Below are 19,130 nucleotides of genomic sequence, written 5' to 3'. Positions count from 1 at the left end.
GTACCGTATTTTTTTTAAATATTGTTGTTAGTACCGCATTTGTGTTTTTTTAATATGTTATTTTTTTTATTATAAACCATACAAGATCTTTTCAGTGTTGACATGTTAATTTTTTTAATTTAGTGTAGCCACAGCCACAACACGACGGGTACAAAGTTAGTTTAGCTTAAATATTGATAACCTTCCATGAAGTTATATCATCAGTAGGTGATATTACCTACATGTCCTTGATGTTTTGAATGAACAAACCAAACTTGAGCACTTATAATCTAGTTACGAATAGGTGTATATTCTACTCTTAAAGGTTTACTAATTCAATTTATTTATATAAATTGTGTGAACTTGTGACTTTGGGGGTGAGTTGAACAAAATTGGACGTTCATACATTGTATTCAGTGTTGTAAAAATCGCTAGTCATTAGTCGCACGATGGAGTGAGAATTAGTGATTAATCGGGATTAATCGAATCAGACTTTAATGTATAGTTTTCGGTTTTATCTATACACGCAAACATTTTTGTATGTAATTTTCAGTTTTATACATATAAAAACATATTTTGGCTGGAAATTGGTCGAAATTTCGTTAGAAACTGCTAGTTTTTGCTGGAATATCGTCGGAAAGCGTTGTTTTTTTGTCGTAATCTCGCCAGGAACTGTCGGGTTTGGCTGGATTTGACCGTTGACCGATTAATTGGCCGACTAGCCCGAAATAATCAGTGAATTGAGAACTAGCGATTAATCGGTGCCTAGTCGGAGTCTTGCAACACTGATTGTATTGAAGGTGTATGCATACCACCTATTAAATGTTTGTGTGATTTTGCCAATACAATTATTCATCGTTAGTGCCAAAATCATCGATGTATCATTATTCTGTATACAATTTTTACATATTTAAACAATAAAATTTGGTAATACAAAATTATAAAGAAAAAAAGAAAGAGAAATTGGGTATGTAGTATACTGTTATTTATACATCAATGATGATAATTATGATATGTTATGCAGAATCAAGTGAGCACCAAACTGAGGTGGAAGAGTGAAAACCGGGAACGGAGAATGTTTATATGACGGTGAAATCTCAAACGAGAAGCGTTGCAGAATCATCACCATGGCAGTTTTAGCTTCCGTCATTGCAAGGTTTTGCCCAATGCAAACACGAGGTCCGTTAGAAAATGGGAAGAAAGGACTAGACCCTTTTCCCTTGGTTGCATTCACGATCCCGTCTGCAAATCTTTCTGGTTTAAACTCGTTCACATCGTCTCCCCATATTTCAGGGTCATGATGAATATGCATCATTGCCAATGCTAACTGCACACCTGATGGTATCGTCATGTTTCCTAGCTTTGTCTCCTTGTGAGTCTTTCGTGTCATCATGATTACCGGTGTGTATAGCCTAAGAACCTCGTTTAGTATCATTGTCAAAATCTTGAGGTCTTTTAAACCTTCAAAATAAACTTCTTTGTCACCGAAAACATTAACAATTTCTTCTCGTGCTCGGATTTGCCATTCTTGATGCATACTCACACACACCATCGTCCAGACGATCAAATTTGATGTTGTTTCGGATCCAGCAACGTAGAATAGTTTACATTCTTCAATAACATCTTCCATACTCATTCCAACTCCATGTTCTTCAATCTCTTTCGTGTTTGATTCTAGCAACATTCCAAGTAAGTCATCTTGTTTACCTTCTCCCATCTCGATTGCTTTCTTCCTCTTATTGATTATTGCCATCAGTACAGATCGAAGCTCCTTAACGTTTTGGTTGAACTTCTTGTTTGCGTGGGTCGGTATAAACCTAAATTTAAAAAAAAATTAATTCAACATTTGTTATGAGTATTAACTATATTTTAACTTAATTGTGTAACTACAATGGAGGTGAGAATATTCAATATATAGTATAAAGCAAACCAAACCAGAACAAACCTTAGGAAAACTTAACTTAGGCTTGTGGGAAAAACATAAGTAAATCATAATACTAATAATCTAATTCAAGTTAACAACATATAATGCTATTAAAATTACTAGATCTTTTCGTGTTGTTACCTTCTTCCGGGAATTTGAAGTATAATAAGCATTTGGAATATAAGATCGATTTGTTCCTTTTGGATTCGGAATATCTTCTGTCCTTCTTCATAAGAACTACCAAAAGCGGTTCGTGAAATCACATCTCCGGCTAAATTATCAATATATGGCCATACGTCGACTTCTGTGTGACTTGATCCGACGGTTAGTAGTTGCCATTTTTGTACCATATCAATGCAACTTGAACTGATAGCCGAGAACATGATCTATGTACACATATTCATCCGTAATTTTGTTTTTTAGATATTGATTATTAATATAAATTATATAACGTAAATTAAACAACTTAAACCTTGAGATTTTGAAGATTAAAAGCGGGATTGATTATTTTGCGATGTTTGATCCATTTGTCACCCTCGGTGACAAGAAGTCCCTGGACGATGCTATCTCGAAAGGGCTCGGGGTGTGGCTTCTGAAACTCATCCGATCTTAATAATATCTCTTTTATCAACTCGGGATCCCTGATATACACCCTTGGGGTAGGCCCCAACCATATGAAAGATTTTTCACCTATTCAAATGACTCATAGTTTGGTGAACATCCATTGTCTAAATGATTATTTCTTATTCAAAACTAAGGAAACAATATTATTTGGCTTCACGCTCAATATAGAACCAATTTTAAATAGAAAACTGTACGAACTGCATTGCATAGTGTGTGTGATTACATAACGTTCTAATTAATCATATAAAAGCAATAATCAGAACTAATATTTAGCAAACTCAACCATTAATACAATAAAAGTTTAAAAAAAGAATAAGAATAAGAAATTGATGAAATATACCATATTTGGAGATGATATGATGATCAAATGGGAGAGCATATGAAGTGATATCATGGGTTAGTGGACTAGGCTTTGATTTACCTTCTTTAACTACACTTGCAAACTCTATCATATCACCCATTAGAAGCTTGTATGGATTGCCTTTATACCCTTCATCTCTTAGCCACTTCTCTAGCTTCTTTGGCTTAAGCCATATCCAGTTTAGTAATTTCCATCCCCAACTCAAGATCAAAGCTACAACAATGGTGATTGCAACTTTACCCATTGTTTCCATCTTGTGTTTCCTTACTAAGTAAGAAAGCAGATCGTTGATAAGAACAAATAGTTGACTTCTATAACACCGACATTAAGATGGGATCGAGTGCTAGTTGATCTTATATATTATTATTATAATAGTTATAATAACTGTAGTAATAGAGTAATAATTAATAATAGACTTTTTTTTTTATAGTGTTTGGAACCACCTCAATACCCACACGATATTTCATGAGACGGGATATTAATCGTTGATACTGATTTTAAAACTCTAGGCCTTACTCACTTAAACACATCATTAAGGAGAAAACTCATAATGAGGAAAAACTATCTTAAATCAGGTTTCAAACTTGAGACCTTTAAATCTTAAGGCTTAACTATCGTTCTCATGTTACTGGAACATAAGACTAACTGCATTAGTATTAGACTAATAATTAACGATAAGTTAGACAAGAGCAAGTAATTGTATGAATGTTGTTTTTTATTAATGGAAAGTTATGTTCATTTACATATTTTTTTTATTCATGTGTTTATTTTTGTTATATATCTTTTATATGTATTTAATTTCCAGAAATCTTATATATAATTTTGTATTAATGTTGTTAGTCTTCTATTAAATTTATCATAATGTGTTTCTTCTTTTAAATTTGTTGCTTTGTGGTGTTGATAATAATTAATGTCAAAATGAATTACTTTTGGATAATAATTTTTTTTTGTTTTAAGTGTTTGGATAGTTATATTTTTGTGATGTGTGTAGTAAATGTTATTTTTCAAGGGTTATGATAAATGTCATATAATAGCATAGTCCATTTCAATAAGAGTACGTAGTACAAGCAGGCTTCAAATACCATTTCAAGGATTATGATTAATTGTACCCTCATCATCATTCTCTTCAAGTAACTACTAGCCAATACATTTCAAAATTTTGGTTATCATGTACTCAATGATTTGTGGATATTAACCATTGTCTTGACTCTTGATTCACCACACGCCGGCCTCTTTAAGGTCGGGCGTGGCATTTATGCTCGGAGGGGGCTTCCTGAGCATTCAGGTCGTCGAGAAAAGATTCAGATAGGCAAATATGGTGGGTAGCATATGTTACCACATGATTCTCTTCCTTTGTCTTTGTATGATATTATTGATATAAATTTATGAACATTTTGCCTTTTTGCATATTTGAAAACAGAACTACTTTCCGCAGGAAATAACCAAGTGAAGAGCGTATACACAAATTTTAACACAAATTCATTCAACATTTGTAACGTACGCGTATGGCAATGGAAGAGGATAGCCGAGAACATGATTTAACGGGTAGTAGTTCCCATTTTTGTACCATATAACTACAACTTGAACTGATAGCCGAGAACACAATCTATGTACATATCAATCCGTGATTTTCTTAAATTCTGATCATTAGTTTAAATTACTAAACGAGCACACACGTGATGCAGTGGGGAACACACACCAGTGAGGATGACAAAACCGATCCACACCGACCCGATTCTGAAGACATTCAATAAGAAGAACCGATACCAATGTTTGTTTGTTTTTTAACATTTAAGTTTTTTTTACCAATAAGTTATGTGATTAAATTCACTTAGATTATTGTGTGAACTTTGTGATTTTGGGGCTGAATTGAAGACAAGTGGACGTTCTGACGTTCATACATTCTATAGACATTGAAGCTCCTTATTTAAAGACTTGAGAAAATCATCATCACCATATCCTTATTCAGTATACGAAAAATTACATATCTTAATGATAAAAATTATGAGAATTTACATATGTAGTGGTATACTTTAAATAACTAGTGTTAAAACTAGTGGTATACTTTAAATAACTAGTAACACCTGTTGTGAGAAATTAAGGGTCATGCTAATTGAACAATAGTTGAACAAATCATTGACTCGGTTGTGTTTAAATAAAGTGGAGATGTAAGGAAGAGCTACATGCAAGAACAAATGAGTTTGACTCTTTGAGGACTATAAAACATTAGCCATATATAGCACGTATCACACTTACCACACAACTAATTTCAACTGATTAATTTTAAAATTGTATATGGATTTCACTATGTTTTCATAGATTTTGAAGGATTTATGTGTAAATCTGGATTTTCTATGGTATTTTGCATTTATCTTATATAATTATTCATCATTCAGTATAGTCAATCAAAGCTCTTATCAATCATATATTTTTTATTTAACACAAAATATTCAGACGGGTAAAATAGTCATTCCGCACTATCATTTCAGACATTAAACCAAACAACACTTACTGATTTAGCACTTACTGGTTCAGAGCTACTTAACCATTCAGACCTCTTACTGGTTCAGCACTTGTCAAAAAGCCCCTATGAGATGTTACGTAGAATCAAATGAGCGCCAAACTGAGGTGGAAGAGTGAACATAGGGAACGGAGAGTGTTTATAAGACGGTGAAAGCTCAAACGAGAAGCGTTGGAGAATCATCACCATGGCGGTTTTCGCTTCTGTCGTCGCAAGGTTTTGGCCAATGCAAATACGAGGGCCGTTAGAAAATTGGAAGAAGGGGCTCGAACCTTTGCATTTCGTTGCATTCACGATCCCTTCTGCAAATCTTTCTGGCTTAAACTTGTTCACATCGTCTCCCCATATTTCAAGATCATGATGAACATGCATCATTGGTAACGCTAACTGCACGCCGGATGGAATCGTCATGCTTCCTAGTTTTGTCTCTTTGTGAGTTGCTCGTGTGATCATGACAGCCGGTGTGTATAACCTAAGAACCTCGTTTAGTATCATTATCATGATCTTGAGGTCTTTTAGACCTTCAAAATCAAGTTTTTTGTCCCCAAAAACATTAACAATCTCTTCACGAGCTCGGATTTGCCATTCTTGATGCATACTTAGGCACACCATCGTCCAGACGATCAGATTTGATGTTGTTTCGGATCCAGCAACGTAGAATAGTTTACATTCTTCAATAACATCTTCCATACTCATTCCAACCCCATGTTCCTCAATCTCCTTCTTGTTTGATTCTAGCAAAATTCCAAGTAAGTCATCCTGTTTACCTTCTCCCATCTCGATTGCTTTCTTCCTCTTGTTGATTATAGTCATCAGTAGAGAGCGAAGCTCGTTAACATTTTGGTTGAACTTTTTATTCGCTTGGGTTGGTATAAACCTAAATTTCAAAACAAATTAATTCAACATTTGTTATGAGTATTAACAACATTACGTAATTACAATGGAAGGGAATATTCAATAGATATATATATACAAGAAACAAACTGGAACAAACCTTAAGAAAACTTAACTTAGGTTTGTGGGCAAAACATAAGTAAATCATAATGTTGATCAGTTCTTCATGTAAGTAATAGAAAACATGATAAATATTAAACCTATGAACCTGTTACAGCATGGAGAGTAGTAACCGCAGCAGAGTATGAAGTCGTCGACATGCTTGTCATCTTGATCGAGTTCCCCTTTAGGATGTATAGTCAGTAGTATACTTATGTGTGTGTGAAATTAGGTTATGATGTTAATATTTATCTCTCTTTATATACACCCTAGGGGAAACCCTTTATTAGTTAATTATAGGTAATATGGCCCATCAACAATTACCAAACTAATATATAATAAGGTAAAGTTAATATTTTGATCTATTATAATATAAATGATTATAATGGCCATATATAAATATATATAATTATAAATTTAATCTTACATTCTCCCACTTGGCCGAGTAATAATTTATTATGAGTATTAGATAAGCCTGATCAGGAGTTAACACTCATTTTAGTTTTAAACTTAAACTGGAGCAGAGAAATACAGTCATTGAATTGAACATCAGCTCAAGACCCCCATTAATCATACTGCAATCCTTATTTAAGACCTAAGTAGTTATGATCAAAATTTTCAAGTAAGCCCTTCAGAACGTTTGATTTGTATATTAATTCGTCTATATGTCATTATGCATACTAAACATATTAAGAGACGTACAAAATCAAAACTGATGAGGAAATTTAATAGTTAATCATTCATACTACGATATGCAGCTGTACGCGGTCATCAATAAACCCCTCATGATTATAAGCATTTTCGTAATACTTATGGGTAATAGACCTTTAGTTATAGGTTCCTTAATCATATCATGAATTTATTCGATATGAAAATTTAAATTCCTCAATTCATTCATAAACGAATAATTAATTTCATATCAAAATTTAATGCAGCACCTCTCAAGCTGTTACTGTTTGAGAAAACATGGTAGCTGACTTTATCACAATAAGTCTTCAATATATAATTTATATGGACTTTAATAAAACTTACGAGTCCACTAATAAATGTTCAACAACATTTATTGACAAAGCGTTGTAATTAATCAACATATTATGTCGTTATGACTTAGGTCGTTGTTATTAGTTCATTATGACTCCTCCATGAGATAGATTTGTCTAATGACATAAGAATATATCCCGAAAATTACATTTTCTTATATCTGAATATGACAAAATTTAGAGTAAATTACCGGTTTGAATTCTCACTTCTTCTTTTAAATTAAGTCTTTCGTTTCTTTTAAAGATATCTTAGTACTCTTTTAGATGCTTCACATTAATCTAGACATATCTAGTGTGTTGCAATTTGAGTAATATCTAAACAAGTATAGACTTGAATTTATATAAAGGGGAGAGCATATGAAGTGATATCATGGGTTAGTGGACTAGCCTTTGATTTACCTTCTTTGGCTACACTTGCAAACTCTATCATATCACCCATTAGAAGCTTGTATGGATTACCTTTATACCCTTCATCTCTAAGCCACTTCTCTAGTTTCTTAGGCTTCAACCATACCCAGTTTAGTAATGTCCATCCCCAACTCAAGATCAAAGCTACAACAATGGTGATTGCAACTTTACCCATTGTTTCCATCTTGTGTTTCCTTACTGAGTAAGAAAATGGATAGTTGACTTCTATAACACCCACATTAAGATGGGATTGAGTGCTAGTTGATCTTATATATTATTATAATAGTTATAATATATAACTATAGTAATAGAGTAATATTAATAATAGACTTTTTTTTAGTTGTTGGAACCACCCTTAATATAATACTCAGGTAATAATTTCTGAGACGGCATATCAATTGTTAATACTAATTTTGAAACTCTAGGTCTTACTCACCCAAAAACATTATTAAGGAGGAAACCCATAGAAGAAAAAAAAAACTATCTTAAACTTGGTTTCAAACTTGAGACCTTAACATCTTAAGGTTTATCCATCGCCCTCATGTTAATGGGACGAGCATAAGGCTAACTGCATTAATAATATACTAATAGTTAAACGATAAGTTAGACAAGAGCAAGTAATTGTATAAATGTTGTTTTGTATTAATGGAAAGTTATGTTCGTTTACATATTTTTTTATTCATTTGTTTATTTTTTTATAATATCTTTTATATATATTTAATTTCCAGTAATCTTATATAATGTTGTATTAATGTTGTTAGTCTTCTATTAAATTTATCATAATGTGTTTCTTCTTTTAATTTTGTTGCTTTGTGGTGGTGATAATAATGTCCAATTTATTACTTTTTAATAATATCTTTTTGTTTTAAGTGTTTGGATAGTTATATTTTTGTGATGCGTGTAGTAAATGTTTTATTTTCAAGAATTTTGATAAATGTCATATAATAGCAGAGTCCATTTCAATAAGTGTATGTAGTACAAGCAGGCTTCAAATACCATATATATGCAGGGGGGGGGGGGGGGGGTTGTCTATTTGCTATGACGCTGCGAGAAGAGGAAAATGAGCTAATGAATGAGCTAATGGGTGTGGCCACAGCTTTTTTCAACTAATCACACTCACCTATTCATATTTTAATTAAAATAAATAAATAAATAAGTTAGTTTAACCATTGCACATGCTTATTGGTTTAGTTATTAAATAGCCCTATGTCTATATGACATTGACATGACCACACTTATTGTTACTTAAAGTCCCTTCACTACACATGGAATAAGAAGGAAGAGCTGTGGAACATGCATGCCGATATATAGTAATCTTAAAGGTAAGATAACCATTCACATGAAACTACTACTTAGAAATTTCACTTGTATGAGCCTGAAGACTAGTGTTATACAATGATAATTGGGGTTGAGTTCTTAAGGCCGATGTACATATGAGATCCTCACATCATTGGTCGTCTAAGTGATGCAAGTTTCTATACAATAAACATTTGGTATATAAGACTTATTTGTTCCTTTTAGATTCGGAATATCTTTTTGCCTTCTTCATAAGAGCTACTAAAAGCGGTTGGTAAAATTACATCTCTGGGAAAGTTATCGATATATGGCCATACGTCGACTTATGTGGAACCTAACCCGCGGCCATTTAAGAGCTCCCCTATAACTGCAACTTGAACTAATAGCCGAGAACATGATTTATGTACATATCAATCCGTGATTTTCTTAAATTTTGATCAATAATTTAAATTACTAAATGAGCACCCACCCGATGCAGCGTGAAACACACACGGATGAGGATGGCAAAACCAATCCACACTTGAAGACATTCAAAAAGAAGAACCGAGACGAATGTTTGTTTGTTTTTTAAACGTTAGTTTTTTTACCATTAAATGATAAAAAATTACTTAGATTATTGTGCTAACTTTGTGATTTTGGGGCTGAATTAAAAATCACTATATCCTTATTCAGTATACAAAAATTTACGTATTGTAGTGATAAAAATTATGAGAATATCTTTACATATGTAGGCACTATTATTTATACATAAATAATAAAAACTATGAGATGTTACGTAGAATCAAGTGAGCGCCAAACTGAGGTGGAAGAGTGAACACCGGGAACGGAGAATGTTTGTAAGACGGTGAAAGCTCAAACGAGAAGCGTTGCAGAATCATCACCATGGCGGTTTTGGCTTCTGCCATCGCAAGGTTTTGACCAATGCAAATACGAGGGCCGTTAGAAAATGGGAAGAAGGGGCTCGAACCTTTGCCTTTCGTTGCATTCACGATCCCTTCTGCAAATCTTTCTGGTTTAAACTCGTTCACATCGTCTCCCCATATTTCAGGGTCATGATGAACATGCATCATGGGTAACGCTAATTGCACACCCGATGGTATCCTCATGTTTCCTAGTTTTGTCTCTTTGTGAGTTGCTCGTGTGATCATGGCAGCCGGTGTGTATAACCTAAGAACCTCGTTTAGTATCATTGTCATGATCTTGAGGTCTTTTAGACCTTCAAAGTCAAGTTTTTTGTCTCCAAAAACATTAGCAATCTCTTCACGAGCTCGGATTTGCCATTCTTGATGCATACTCAAACAAACCATCGTCCAGACAATGAGATTCGAGGTTGTTTCTGATCCGGCAACATAGAATAGTTTACATTCTTCTATAACATCTTCCATACTCATTCCAACTCCATGTTCCTCAATCTCCTTCTTGTTTGATTCTAGCAAAATTCCAAGTAAGTCATCCTGTTTACCTTCTCCCATCCCGATTGCTTTCTTCCTCTTGTTGATTATAGTCATCAGTAGAGATCGAAGCTCGTTCACATTTTGGTTGAACTTTTTATTCGCTTGGGTCGGTATAAACCTAAATTTCAAAACAACATCATTCAACATCTGTTATGTGTATGGACTACATGTTGACTGCATTGTGTAATTACAATAAAGGGGAATACTTGATATATAGAAAAGAAACAAGGAACCACAGAAAACTTAACTCAGGCTCGTGGGTGAAACATAAATAATAATAATCTAATCTAATGTAATTAGGGGTGACAATCTTGACCCAAACCATTTTAAATGAGTCAATTTGAGTTGTTTTACAAGTTAAATGAGTTGGTTTGGGTAAAATGTTTTAAATAAATGGGTCAAAATGAGTTATTTGAAATGCCATCATTTTATTTTCGGGTAAAAATGGGTCGGCAAGTTCAAAGAAATGGGTTGATGTGGGTTAGTGTCCTAAGGAAATGTGACAGGTTTCGAATCGGAACGGGTTTTCGTACAAGACAGGTTTCGGCACGAAATGGGTTTCAGATCAGAACGGGTTCGGTTCAGGTTTCAAGTCAACACGATTTTTCACCCGTGACGTGTTGGGTTTTGGTTTCTTTTGTTTCTTTCTGGTCGATTCCGGACTCGTTTTTGTTCGTTTTTTTAGTTTTGTTTTTGTTCGGTTTGAATTCTTTTAGTTTCGTTTTGATTGATTTTTTCGATTTCGATTGATGTGGTCCGGTTTTGGCTTTTTGTTTCTTTGTTTCATTTTCGTCGATTCTTTCGGTTTCGGTTCGATTCTAGATAGTTTTTTTTATGGAACGAGGACAATGTATGAAACATTTTAGTGTTTTTACTTTTTTTGTATATGATTTATATTTTGAGTTATAATTTTTTTATTATTATTTTTGAATATTTTTTTGAGAGTTTTTGATCTTAATAGAAACCCCTCAAAAAAAATAATTAAAAAATCATAACTTAAAATATAAGTAATAAACAAAAAATCTATAAAAAAAAAAATAAAATGTTGCCGCCGTTATTCTCGTTCACAAAAAAAAAACTACTCAAAACCCGGTTTGACCCTAACCTATTTTGACCCAAACCAAAACAACCTTTTTTTTAATTGACTCGTTTTGACCCAAACTCATTTTGACTCATACTCGTTTTGACCCATGACTCATTTCAACCCATGACTCGTTCGACCCAACCCAACCCAACCCATTTGCCACCTCTAAATGTAATCAATATTTAATAGCATACGATCTGATTAAATTACTAGATCTTTTAGTGTTGTTACCTTCTTCCGGGAATTTGAAGTATGATAAGCATTTGGTACATAAGATCGATTTGTTCCTTTTGGATTCGGAATATCTTTTGGCCTTCTTCATAAGAGCTACCAAAAGCGGTTCGTGAAATCACATCTCCGGCTAAATTATCAATATACGGCCAAACATCGACTTCTGTAGGACCGCATCCGGTGGTTAAGACCTCCCATTTGTGGACCATGTCACTGCAACTTGCACTTATAGCCGAGAACATGATCTATCCACGTACATATCAATTCGTGAATTGTTATATATTTTGATCATCAAATTAAATTATATAACGGAAATTAATTAACGGCTCAAACCTTGAGATTTTGAAGATTAAAAGCGGGGATTTATGATTTTACGATGTTTGGTCCATTTATCACCCTCGGTGACAAGAAGTCCTCGGATGATGCTATCTCGAAACGGCTCAGGTTGTGGTTTCTGAAACTCATCTATTCTTAATAATATCTCTTTTATCAACTCGGGATCCCTAATATATATCCTTGGTGTTGGCCCCAACCATATAAAAGATTTTTCACCTATACAAATAGTTCATGGTTTGGCTATAGTTTCAAAATGATTATTCCATAATCAAAACTAAATTCAATACAAACCAATTTTGAGTAGAAAACTGTAAGAGCTGCATAAAGTGTGTGGTTACATAACCGTCTTGTTTATCATATTCAATGAAATAATCAGAATCACAAGTGAGAAAGTCAACTATAATAGAATAAAAATGTAAAAATTAAAAAGAAGTAGAAGAAAATAATTATGATTACCATATTTGGAGATGATATGATGATCAAATGGGAGAGCATATGCAGTGATATCATGGGTGAGTGGACTAGGCTTTGATTTACCTTCTTTGATTGCACTTGCAAACTCTATCATGTCACCCATTAGAACCTTGTATGGATTACCTTTATACCCTTCATCTCTTAACCACTTCTCTAGTTTCTTAGGCTTCAACCATATCCAGTTTAGTAATTTCCATCCCCAACTCAAGATCAAAGCTACAACAATGGAGATTACAACTTTACCCATTGTTTCCATCTTGTGTTTTGTTTCAGAGTAAGAAAATGGATAGTTAATAAGAAGAAATAGTTGACTTTAATAACATCGACATGACGATGCAATCAAGTGCTACTTGCTCTTGTATATCGTTATTATAATAATAATGATAACAACAATAACGATAATAATAGTTAAAGGCAAGTCAGAAATATTGGTTATGACTTTATGTGTTGGACTAAAGAAGGAGTTCAATGTGGCCAGACTCAATGGTGCCGGTAGTAATGAATCGTTCTCGTCTGAACTAACCGGAACTGCCTATTACTCTAGCGAGCCGACATGTTTCCGTTCATCTTTAGAACCAATTTTTGCTAGATCAGCTCATTACCTAACTCAAAATACATCACATGTTTTTTAAGATTTATGTGGATAGAGACAAATACTTAGGTAACACAATATAACCTTAATGTATTTGAGTAATTAAATAACCTCATATACATCCCCTTGAAGTTATTAACCATTCTGGTTTATGATATCGTCGGTGTAAGCTAACTAACAAAACAAATTAATATTTCGTGGTGTCACATGATAGCAAAAACCACAAGTATGCGTAAATTATTATGTTGCCGCTCGCTACTTTTATCTAAAGTTGTAATGTTGCACCCTGGTTTTGTTTTACCGGGAGCATATGAAAACCAAGAACACGTTCGGGTTCTGGTCAAACTTGATAGACTCCTTTCGTTTATTACTAACTTGATGAAAAACAAAGAGCATTACAAGGGTTTATATAGGCCCATAAAACTTAGTAACAATGAATAAAAACTAGGATTACTGGAAACTAAAACAAATACCAAAATTAAATACAACTTAGTCTCTAAGCTATTCATTTTCATTTTAGCCATTTTGTCCCTCCGAGATCAAACCATACCACCCTTATCACCCGACTATTAACTAGTATTACTATTTTCACATGTTACACAAATTAAATACATAAAAGTTAAAAGTTAGGAGATGTCACGTAGAATCAAATGATTACCAAACAAATTAAGGTGGAGAGTGAATATAGGGAATGGAGAATGCTTGTAAGACGGAGAAAGTTCAAACGAGAAATCTTGCAAAATCATTGCCATGGTTGTTTTTGCTTTCGTCATCGCAAGGTTTTTTCCAATGCAAACACGAGGACCATTAGAAAACGGGAAAAACAGACTTGCCATTTTCCCTTCGTTGCATTCAGGATCCCTTCAAATCTTTCAGGCTTAAATTCGTTTACAGCGTCTCCCGATATTTCTAGGTCATGATGAACATGAATCATGGCTAACGATAACAACATATTATCGATGTAAAATCATCTGAATTATTGGTAACTTATCAGAAATCAAACTACTAACACCTTGATTTTCAATGGAGTGTCACCAATAAATTACCATATATACTCGCCTTTATCGATGGAATTCCGACAAATATATATGTTCATAAGGAACGTCATCTTTTTTTATTGTGGAACCTGTCAACGAGTGACCGCAAAATGTAAACCCGGCCCTTAGCTTTGGCTATGGACATATGTCATGTATACTAATATAATGTAGACATGTAGTCATATATAGTTTATTAACAAACAGATAAATATCACATATTTTAATATTCAAACCTTTGAAGGGTTGTATCATATAACAATTACTAACTTTTAAAAATTATTAGATGTTACGTAGAATCAAATGAGCACCGAACTGAGGTGGAAGAGTGAACACTGGGAAGGGAGAATGCTTGTAAGACGGTGAAAGCTCAAATGAGAAGCGTTGCAAAACCAAAACCATGGCTGTTTTTGCTTCAGTCATCGCAAGGTTTTGTCCAATGCAAACACGAGGACCGTTAGAAAATGGGAAGAACGGACTAGACCCTTTGCCCTTTGTTGCATTAGCAATCCCTTCTACAAACCTATCAGGTTTAAACTCGTTTGCATCGTCTCCCCATATTTCCCGGTCATGATGGACATGCATCATGGCCAACGATAAATGCATGCCTGATGGTATCATCATGTTTCCAAGCTTCGTCTCCTTATGTGTCGCTCGTGTCATCATGATTACCGGTGTGTATAACCTAAGAACCTCGTTTAGTATCATTGTTAAAATCTTGAGGCTTTTTAAACCTTCAAAATCAAGCTCTTTGTCACCAAAAACATTAACAATCTCTTCTCTAGCTCGGGTTTGCCATTCTTGATGCATACTCAAACAAACCATCGTCCAGACAATGAGATTCGAGGTTGTTTCTGATCCGGCAATGTAGAATAGTTTGCATTCTTCTATAACATCTTCCATACTCATTCCAACTCCGTGTTCTTCAATCTCTTTTTTGTTAGATTCTAGCAAGATTCCAAGTAAGTCATGTTGTTTACCTTCTCCTGTCTCGATTGCTTTCTTCCTCTTGTTAATTATAGCCATCAGTACAGATCGAAGCTCGTTTACATTTTCTTTAAACTTCCTATTGGCTCGTATCGGTATAAACCTATAGTTTCAAGACAAATAAACTAATCATATGTTAGTAAATGCATATAATCTGCTTAATATTACTAAATCTTTCAAGTGTGTTTGTTACTACCTTCTTCCGGGAACAAGAAGTATATAAAGCATCTGGAACAACAAATCGATTTGTTCCTTTTGGATTCGGAATATCTTCTTTCCTTCTTCATAAGAGCTACCAAAAGCCGTTCGTGAAATCACATCTCCGGCTAAATTATCGATGTATGGCCATACGTCCACTTCAATGGAACCGGATTCAGTGGTCAGGAGCTCCCATTTGTGGATCATATCACTACAACTTGAGCTGATAGCCGAGAACATGATCTATGCACACATCAATACATACATTATTTTAGATTTTAATTGATAAAGAAAAAAAAGAGATGACGTTTAACATATTGTTTTTAGCTATTAAGGATGTCACCCATCGTGGAACTTCCACAATGTACCAAAGCGTAATTAACTGTGGAGTTCTTCTTTTATCTACGAAGTCAATGTGCTCAAAATGCGTTAATGGTTTTTGTTGTCTAAAATTCTTAGGGGCAAAGAAAACGGTTCTGAAACTGGAGGGTTAAAACCAGGGGGTGCAATCGGTCAAACCCGATCTTTGACTTTTTCAAACCGGTTTCAACCCAAACTGGTTTCAACAAAGAATGTTTTTGACTTTTGTTGACCAAAGCCAGAACCTGTTCCAACATGAACCTATTTATTGTGTACCTCTATACATATTTATTATCGACTCAAAGTAACATAATTAAATGATTAGTTGGGTCTAAACCCCTTGAAACGGACCCAATATGAGGGTATTAATTAAACAAACCTTGAGATTTTGAAGATTGAAAGCGGGATTGACGATTTTACGATGTTTGATCCACTTGTGTCCCTCGGTAACAAGAAGTCCCCCGATGAGGCTATCTCGAAAGGGTTCAGGATGTGGCTTTCGAAACTCGTCTGGTCTTAATAATATCTCTTTTATCAACTCTGGATCCCTAATATACATCCTTGGTCTTGTCCCCGACCAAACAAATGATTTTTCACCTGCTCAAATAATTCATAGCTAATTTTGAGTGGACAACCATTTTACAAATGATTTCTTCCTTAATCATAATTATAAAAAATAACAATTTTCAAACAATTATTATCTAGGGGCTTGTTCAACACAAACACGATATTAAATAATGTCACTACCTGAAGAAAAAAAAAACTATTATTAACTACTAGGCATCCGTCATTGATTGTGCTATTAGGTACAGAATTATACACTAATGTTTCGGGTCCAAATACCCTTCTTTTTTTATAGTGAGAAACAGTGCCGGATCTTGGGTTGGGCAACCCGGACGACCGGCCGGGGCACTTATTTTTTAGGGCATAAAATTTTCTTTTTATATATATATTTTAATTATTTTATATAAAATAGGTACAAATCTTAATCAGTTAATCATCTTATTAGATATTAGGCTCAATCTTTTTTTACCCATAACCCATTTGAGATAATGGGCATGCAGGTCATTTTATTTCGTTACTCGTTAGAGTCTACGAGTATTTTCATTTCAGCTCGCCCGAGACATTTAAATTCTCAGAGACAGCTCTGATGAGAAACAACGGACCAATTTTGAACACGTAATTGTAAGAAAGGCATAATACAAGCATATACAATACATAACAAAATTGTAAATAAAAAACACTGAAAAAAAGTCAACGATGAATACCATATTTGGAGATGATATGATGATCAAAGGGAAGTGCATATGAAGTGATATCATGGGTGACTGGAATTGACTTTAATTTAACTTCTTTGATTATAGTTGCAAGCTCTATCATGTCACCCATAAGAAGCTTGTATGGATTACCTTTATACCCTTCATCTCTAAGCCACTTCTCTAGTTTCTTTGGCTTCAACCATACCCAGTTTAGTAATTTCCATCCCCAACCCAAGATCACAGCCACAACAATGGCGATAATAACTCTACCCATTGTTTCCATCTTGTTTTTTTCTTAGGAGAAAGAACTTATAACTAATAAGAAGGAATTGTTGACCTTTATAAGTTATAATTATAACAACCACATGACGATGATATCTAGTTGAATGTGTGTATATATAGATATTAAAACAACTAAAAGACAAACTAGATGGTATTTAGGAAAAAAAGAAAAAATGGACCATTTAACCGGTCAAATGTCGACAAAATCTCAATTTGATCAACTAATTTTTATAATGTCCATTATAAACTCGTTAACCTGATCACTTTATATTCATCATTCGACGAAATTTTTAACCAACCAGCAGCTGTCACTTGTCCAAAAAATCTTGTGAAGCAAAAAATCTTGTTGGAAGCCATAAAAATCTAGTGAGACGCCAAAATAATCATGTCGGCTCGACTATTTAAAAAAAATAGCAACCCGACGGTTTTATGATGCTTGGGAGAATCTGGTTGGTTAAAAATCCTGAACGAGTAATGATTAAAAGTGATCGGGTTGATGATTTTTAGAGTAAACATTTTATTGACATTAACCCAATCATTTTTTTTATTACTCTACGACATTTTTAACCAACCAACAATTATCACTCATCCAAAAAATCTCGTTGAAAGCAAAAAAAATCTTGCTATAAGACAAAAAAAAACCTTATATGATGTCTTAATAACTCCATCGGCTTTGACTATTTATATAAATTAGCAACCTGACGGTTTTATGACGCTTGACAAAATCTGGTTGGTTAAACAGTTAAAAGTCCAGTCAAATAATTATTAAAAGTGAATCGGGTCAACAAGTTTTAGAGCAGACATTTTATCCATGTTGATCTGTCAAATGAACATTTTCGTCAAATAGTTAATGTATTTGTATGAAATGAAATTATGAGTTATTAAGGTTAGACTAACGGGATAATCAATTTAGCCTGTCCAAAGAAATGTAGATTGTAGGGGAAACAAGAATAGAAAAGGATAAGGCTAATTTAGAGGAAAAATATTGATCAGGAATTCTTCAATAGGGTGCCTCACTCGCTATTAATGTTTAAAAACCGAACCGGCTGTTAATCAAACCTAAACGGTTTACTAGTCAGATCGGTTTAATCTTTTATAAAAAATTGAAGACAAAATAATTGTTTTTTCAGAGGATGAAGAACAATGTCAAGTTATTACACAAAGAGTGATAAAAATGAAAATGATGAAAATGATTTATAGTCACACACAAAAATTGTAAAAAAAAAATAAATAATAACTCAAAATTTAATACAAAAATGAAAAAAGTAAAAACACAGAAATGTTTCCACCGTCTTCCTCGTTATAAAACCAAATGACGATGATATCTAGTTGAATGTGTGTGTGTATATTAAAATAACAACTACAGACAAACTAGATAGTATTTAGGAAAAATGGCCCATTTAACCGGTCAAATGTCGACAAAATCTCAATTTGATCAACCAATTTTCATAATGTCCACCTTAAACTCGTTGAGTAGATCGCTTTCTATTCATCATTTGACAACGTTTTTAACCTTGTCCAAAAAATCTCGTGAAGCAAAAAATCTTGTTGGAATCCATAAAAATATTGTGAGACGCCAAAATAATCTCATAGGACGCCTGAATAATCCCTTCGACTCGACTATTTAAAAAGATTAACAACCCGACGGTTTTATGATGCTTGGCAGAATCTAGCTGGTCAAAAATCTAATCGT

General features: G+C 33.8%; 2 protein-coding genes and 2 pseudogenes across 3 annotated transcripts; all 4 read right to left on the bottom strand.

Moving 5' to 3' along the window:
* Positions 1 to 921: 921 nt before the first annotated feature.
* On the bottom strand, positions 922 to 3,307 carry LOC143611379 (cytochrome P450 CYP72A219-like). Its single transcript, XM_077085590.1, has 4 exons — positions 2,868 to 3,307; positions 2,376 to 2,593; positions 2,045 to 2,289; positions 922 to 1,796 (listed from the first exon to the last, which is right to left on the bottom strand). The coding sequence occupies exons 1-4, from the start codon at positions 3,139 to 3,141 to the stop codon at positions 986 to 988; spliced, it is 1,548 nt and encodes a 515-aa protein (XP_076941705.1). The 5' UTR covers positions 3,142 to 3,307; the 3' UTR covers positions 922 to 985.
* A 2,168-nt stretch (positions 3,308 to 5,475) lies between these two features.
* LOC143611373 (cytochrome P450 CYP72A219-like) lies at positions 5,476 to 9,676 on the bottom strand (annotated as a pseudogene).
* Positions 9,540 to 13,259, bottom strand: LOC143611383 (cytochrome P450 CYP72A219-like; annotated as a pseudogene). Its single transcript, XR_013149759.1, has 4 exons — positions 12,708 to 13,259; positions 12,249 to 12,467; positions 11,916 to 12,160; positions 9,540 to 10,718 (listed from the first exon to the last, which is right to left on the bottom strand). The product of XR_013149759.1 is annotated as a cytochrome P450 CYP72A219-like (transcript).
* A 1,304-nt stretch (positions 13,260 to 14,563) lies between these two features.
* Positions 14,564 to 17,500, bottom strand: LOC143611380 (cytochrome P450 CYP72A219-like). The gene is made up of 4 exons (XM_077085591.1): positions 17,165 to 17,500; positions 16,276 to 16,493; positions 15,535 to 15,779; positions 14,564 to 15,441 (listed from the first exon to the last, which is right to left on the bottom strand). The coding sequence occupies exons 1-4, from the start codon at positions 17,436 to 17,438 to the stop codon at positions 14,634 to 14,636; spliced, it is 1,545 nt and encodes a 514-aa protein (XP_076941706.1). The 5' UTR covers positions 17,439 to 17,500; the 3' UTR covers positions 14,564 to 14,633.
* Between the last annotated feature and the right edge of the window lie 1,630 nt (positions 17,501 to 19,130).

This window comes from Bidens hawaiensis, unplaced genomic scaffold (assembly GCF_021521415.1).
Source record: "Bidens hawaiensis isolate Kalapana, Puna unplaced genomic scaffold, B.hawaiensis_p1.1 tig00030891_1, whole genome shotgun sequence".
Classification (NCBI taxonomy): domain Eukaryota; kingdom Viridiplantae; phylum Streptophyta; class Magnoliopsida; order Asterales; family Asteraceae; genus Bidens; species Bidens hawaiensis.
This window is presented reverse-complemented; position numbering and strand designations above follow the sequence as displayed.

Bases quoted from the DNA above. Each gene is read 5' to 3' on its own strand.
- LOC143611379 (XM_077085590.1), bottom strand. From the start codon at position 3,141: ATGGAAACAATGGGTAAAGTTGCAATCACCATTGTTGTAGCTTTGATC. The intron at 2,594-2,867 runs GTATATTTCATC...TCATTTGAATAG, and splicing joins TCATATCATCTCCAAATATG to GTGAAAAATCTTTCATATGG. The intron at 1,797-2,044 runs GTAACAACACGA...TTTTAAATTTAG, and splicing joins CTTCAAATTCCCGGAAGAAG to GTTTATACCGACCCACGCAA.
- LOC143611380 (XM_077085591.1), bottom strand. From the start codon at position 17,438: ATGGAAACAATGGGTAGAGTTATTATCGCCATTGTTGTGGCTGTGATC. The intron at 16,494-17,164 runs GTATTCATCGTT...TTATTTGAGCAG, and splicing joins TCATATCATCTCCAAATATG to GTGAAAAATCATTTGTTTGG. The intron at 15,780-16,275 runs GTTTGTTTAATT...ATGTGTGCATAG, and splicing joins TCAATCTTCAAAATCTCAAG to ATCATGTTCTCGGCTATCAG.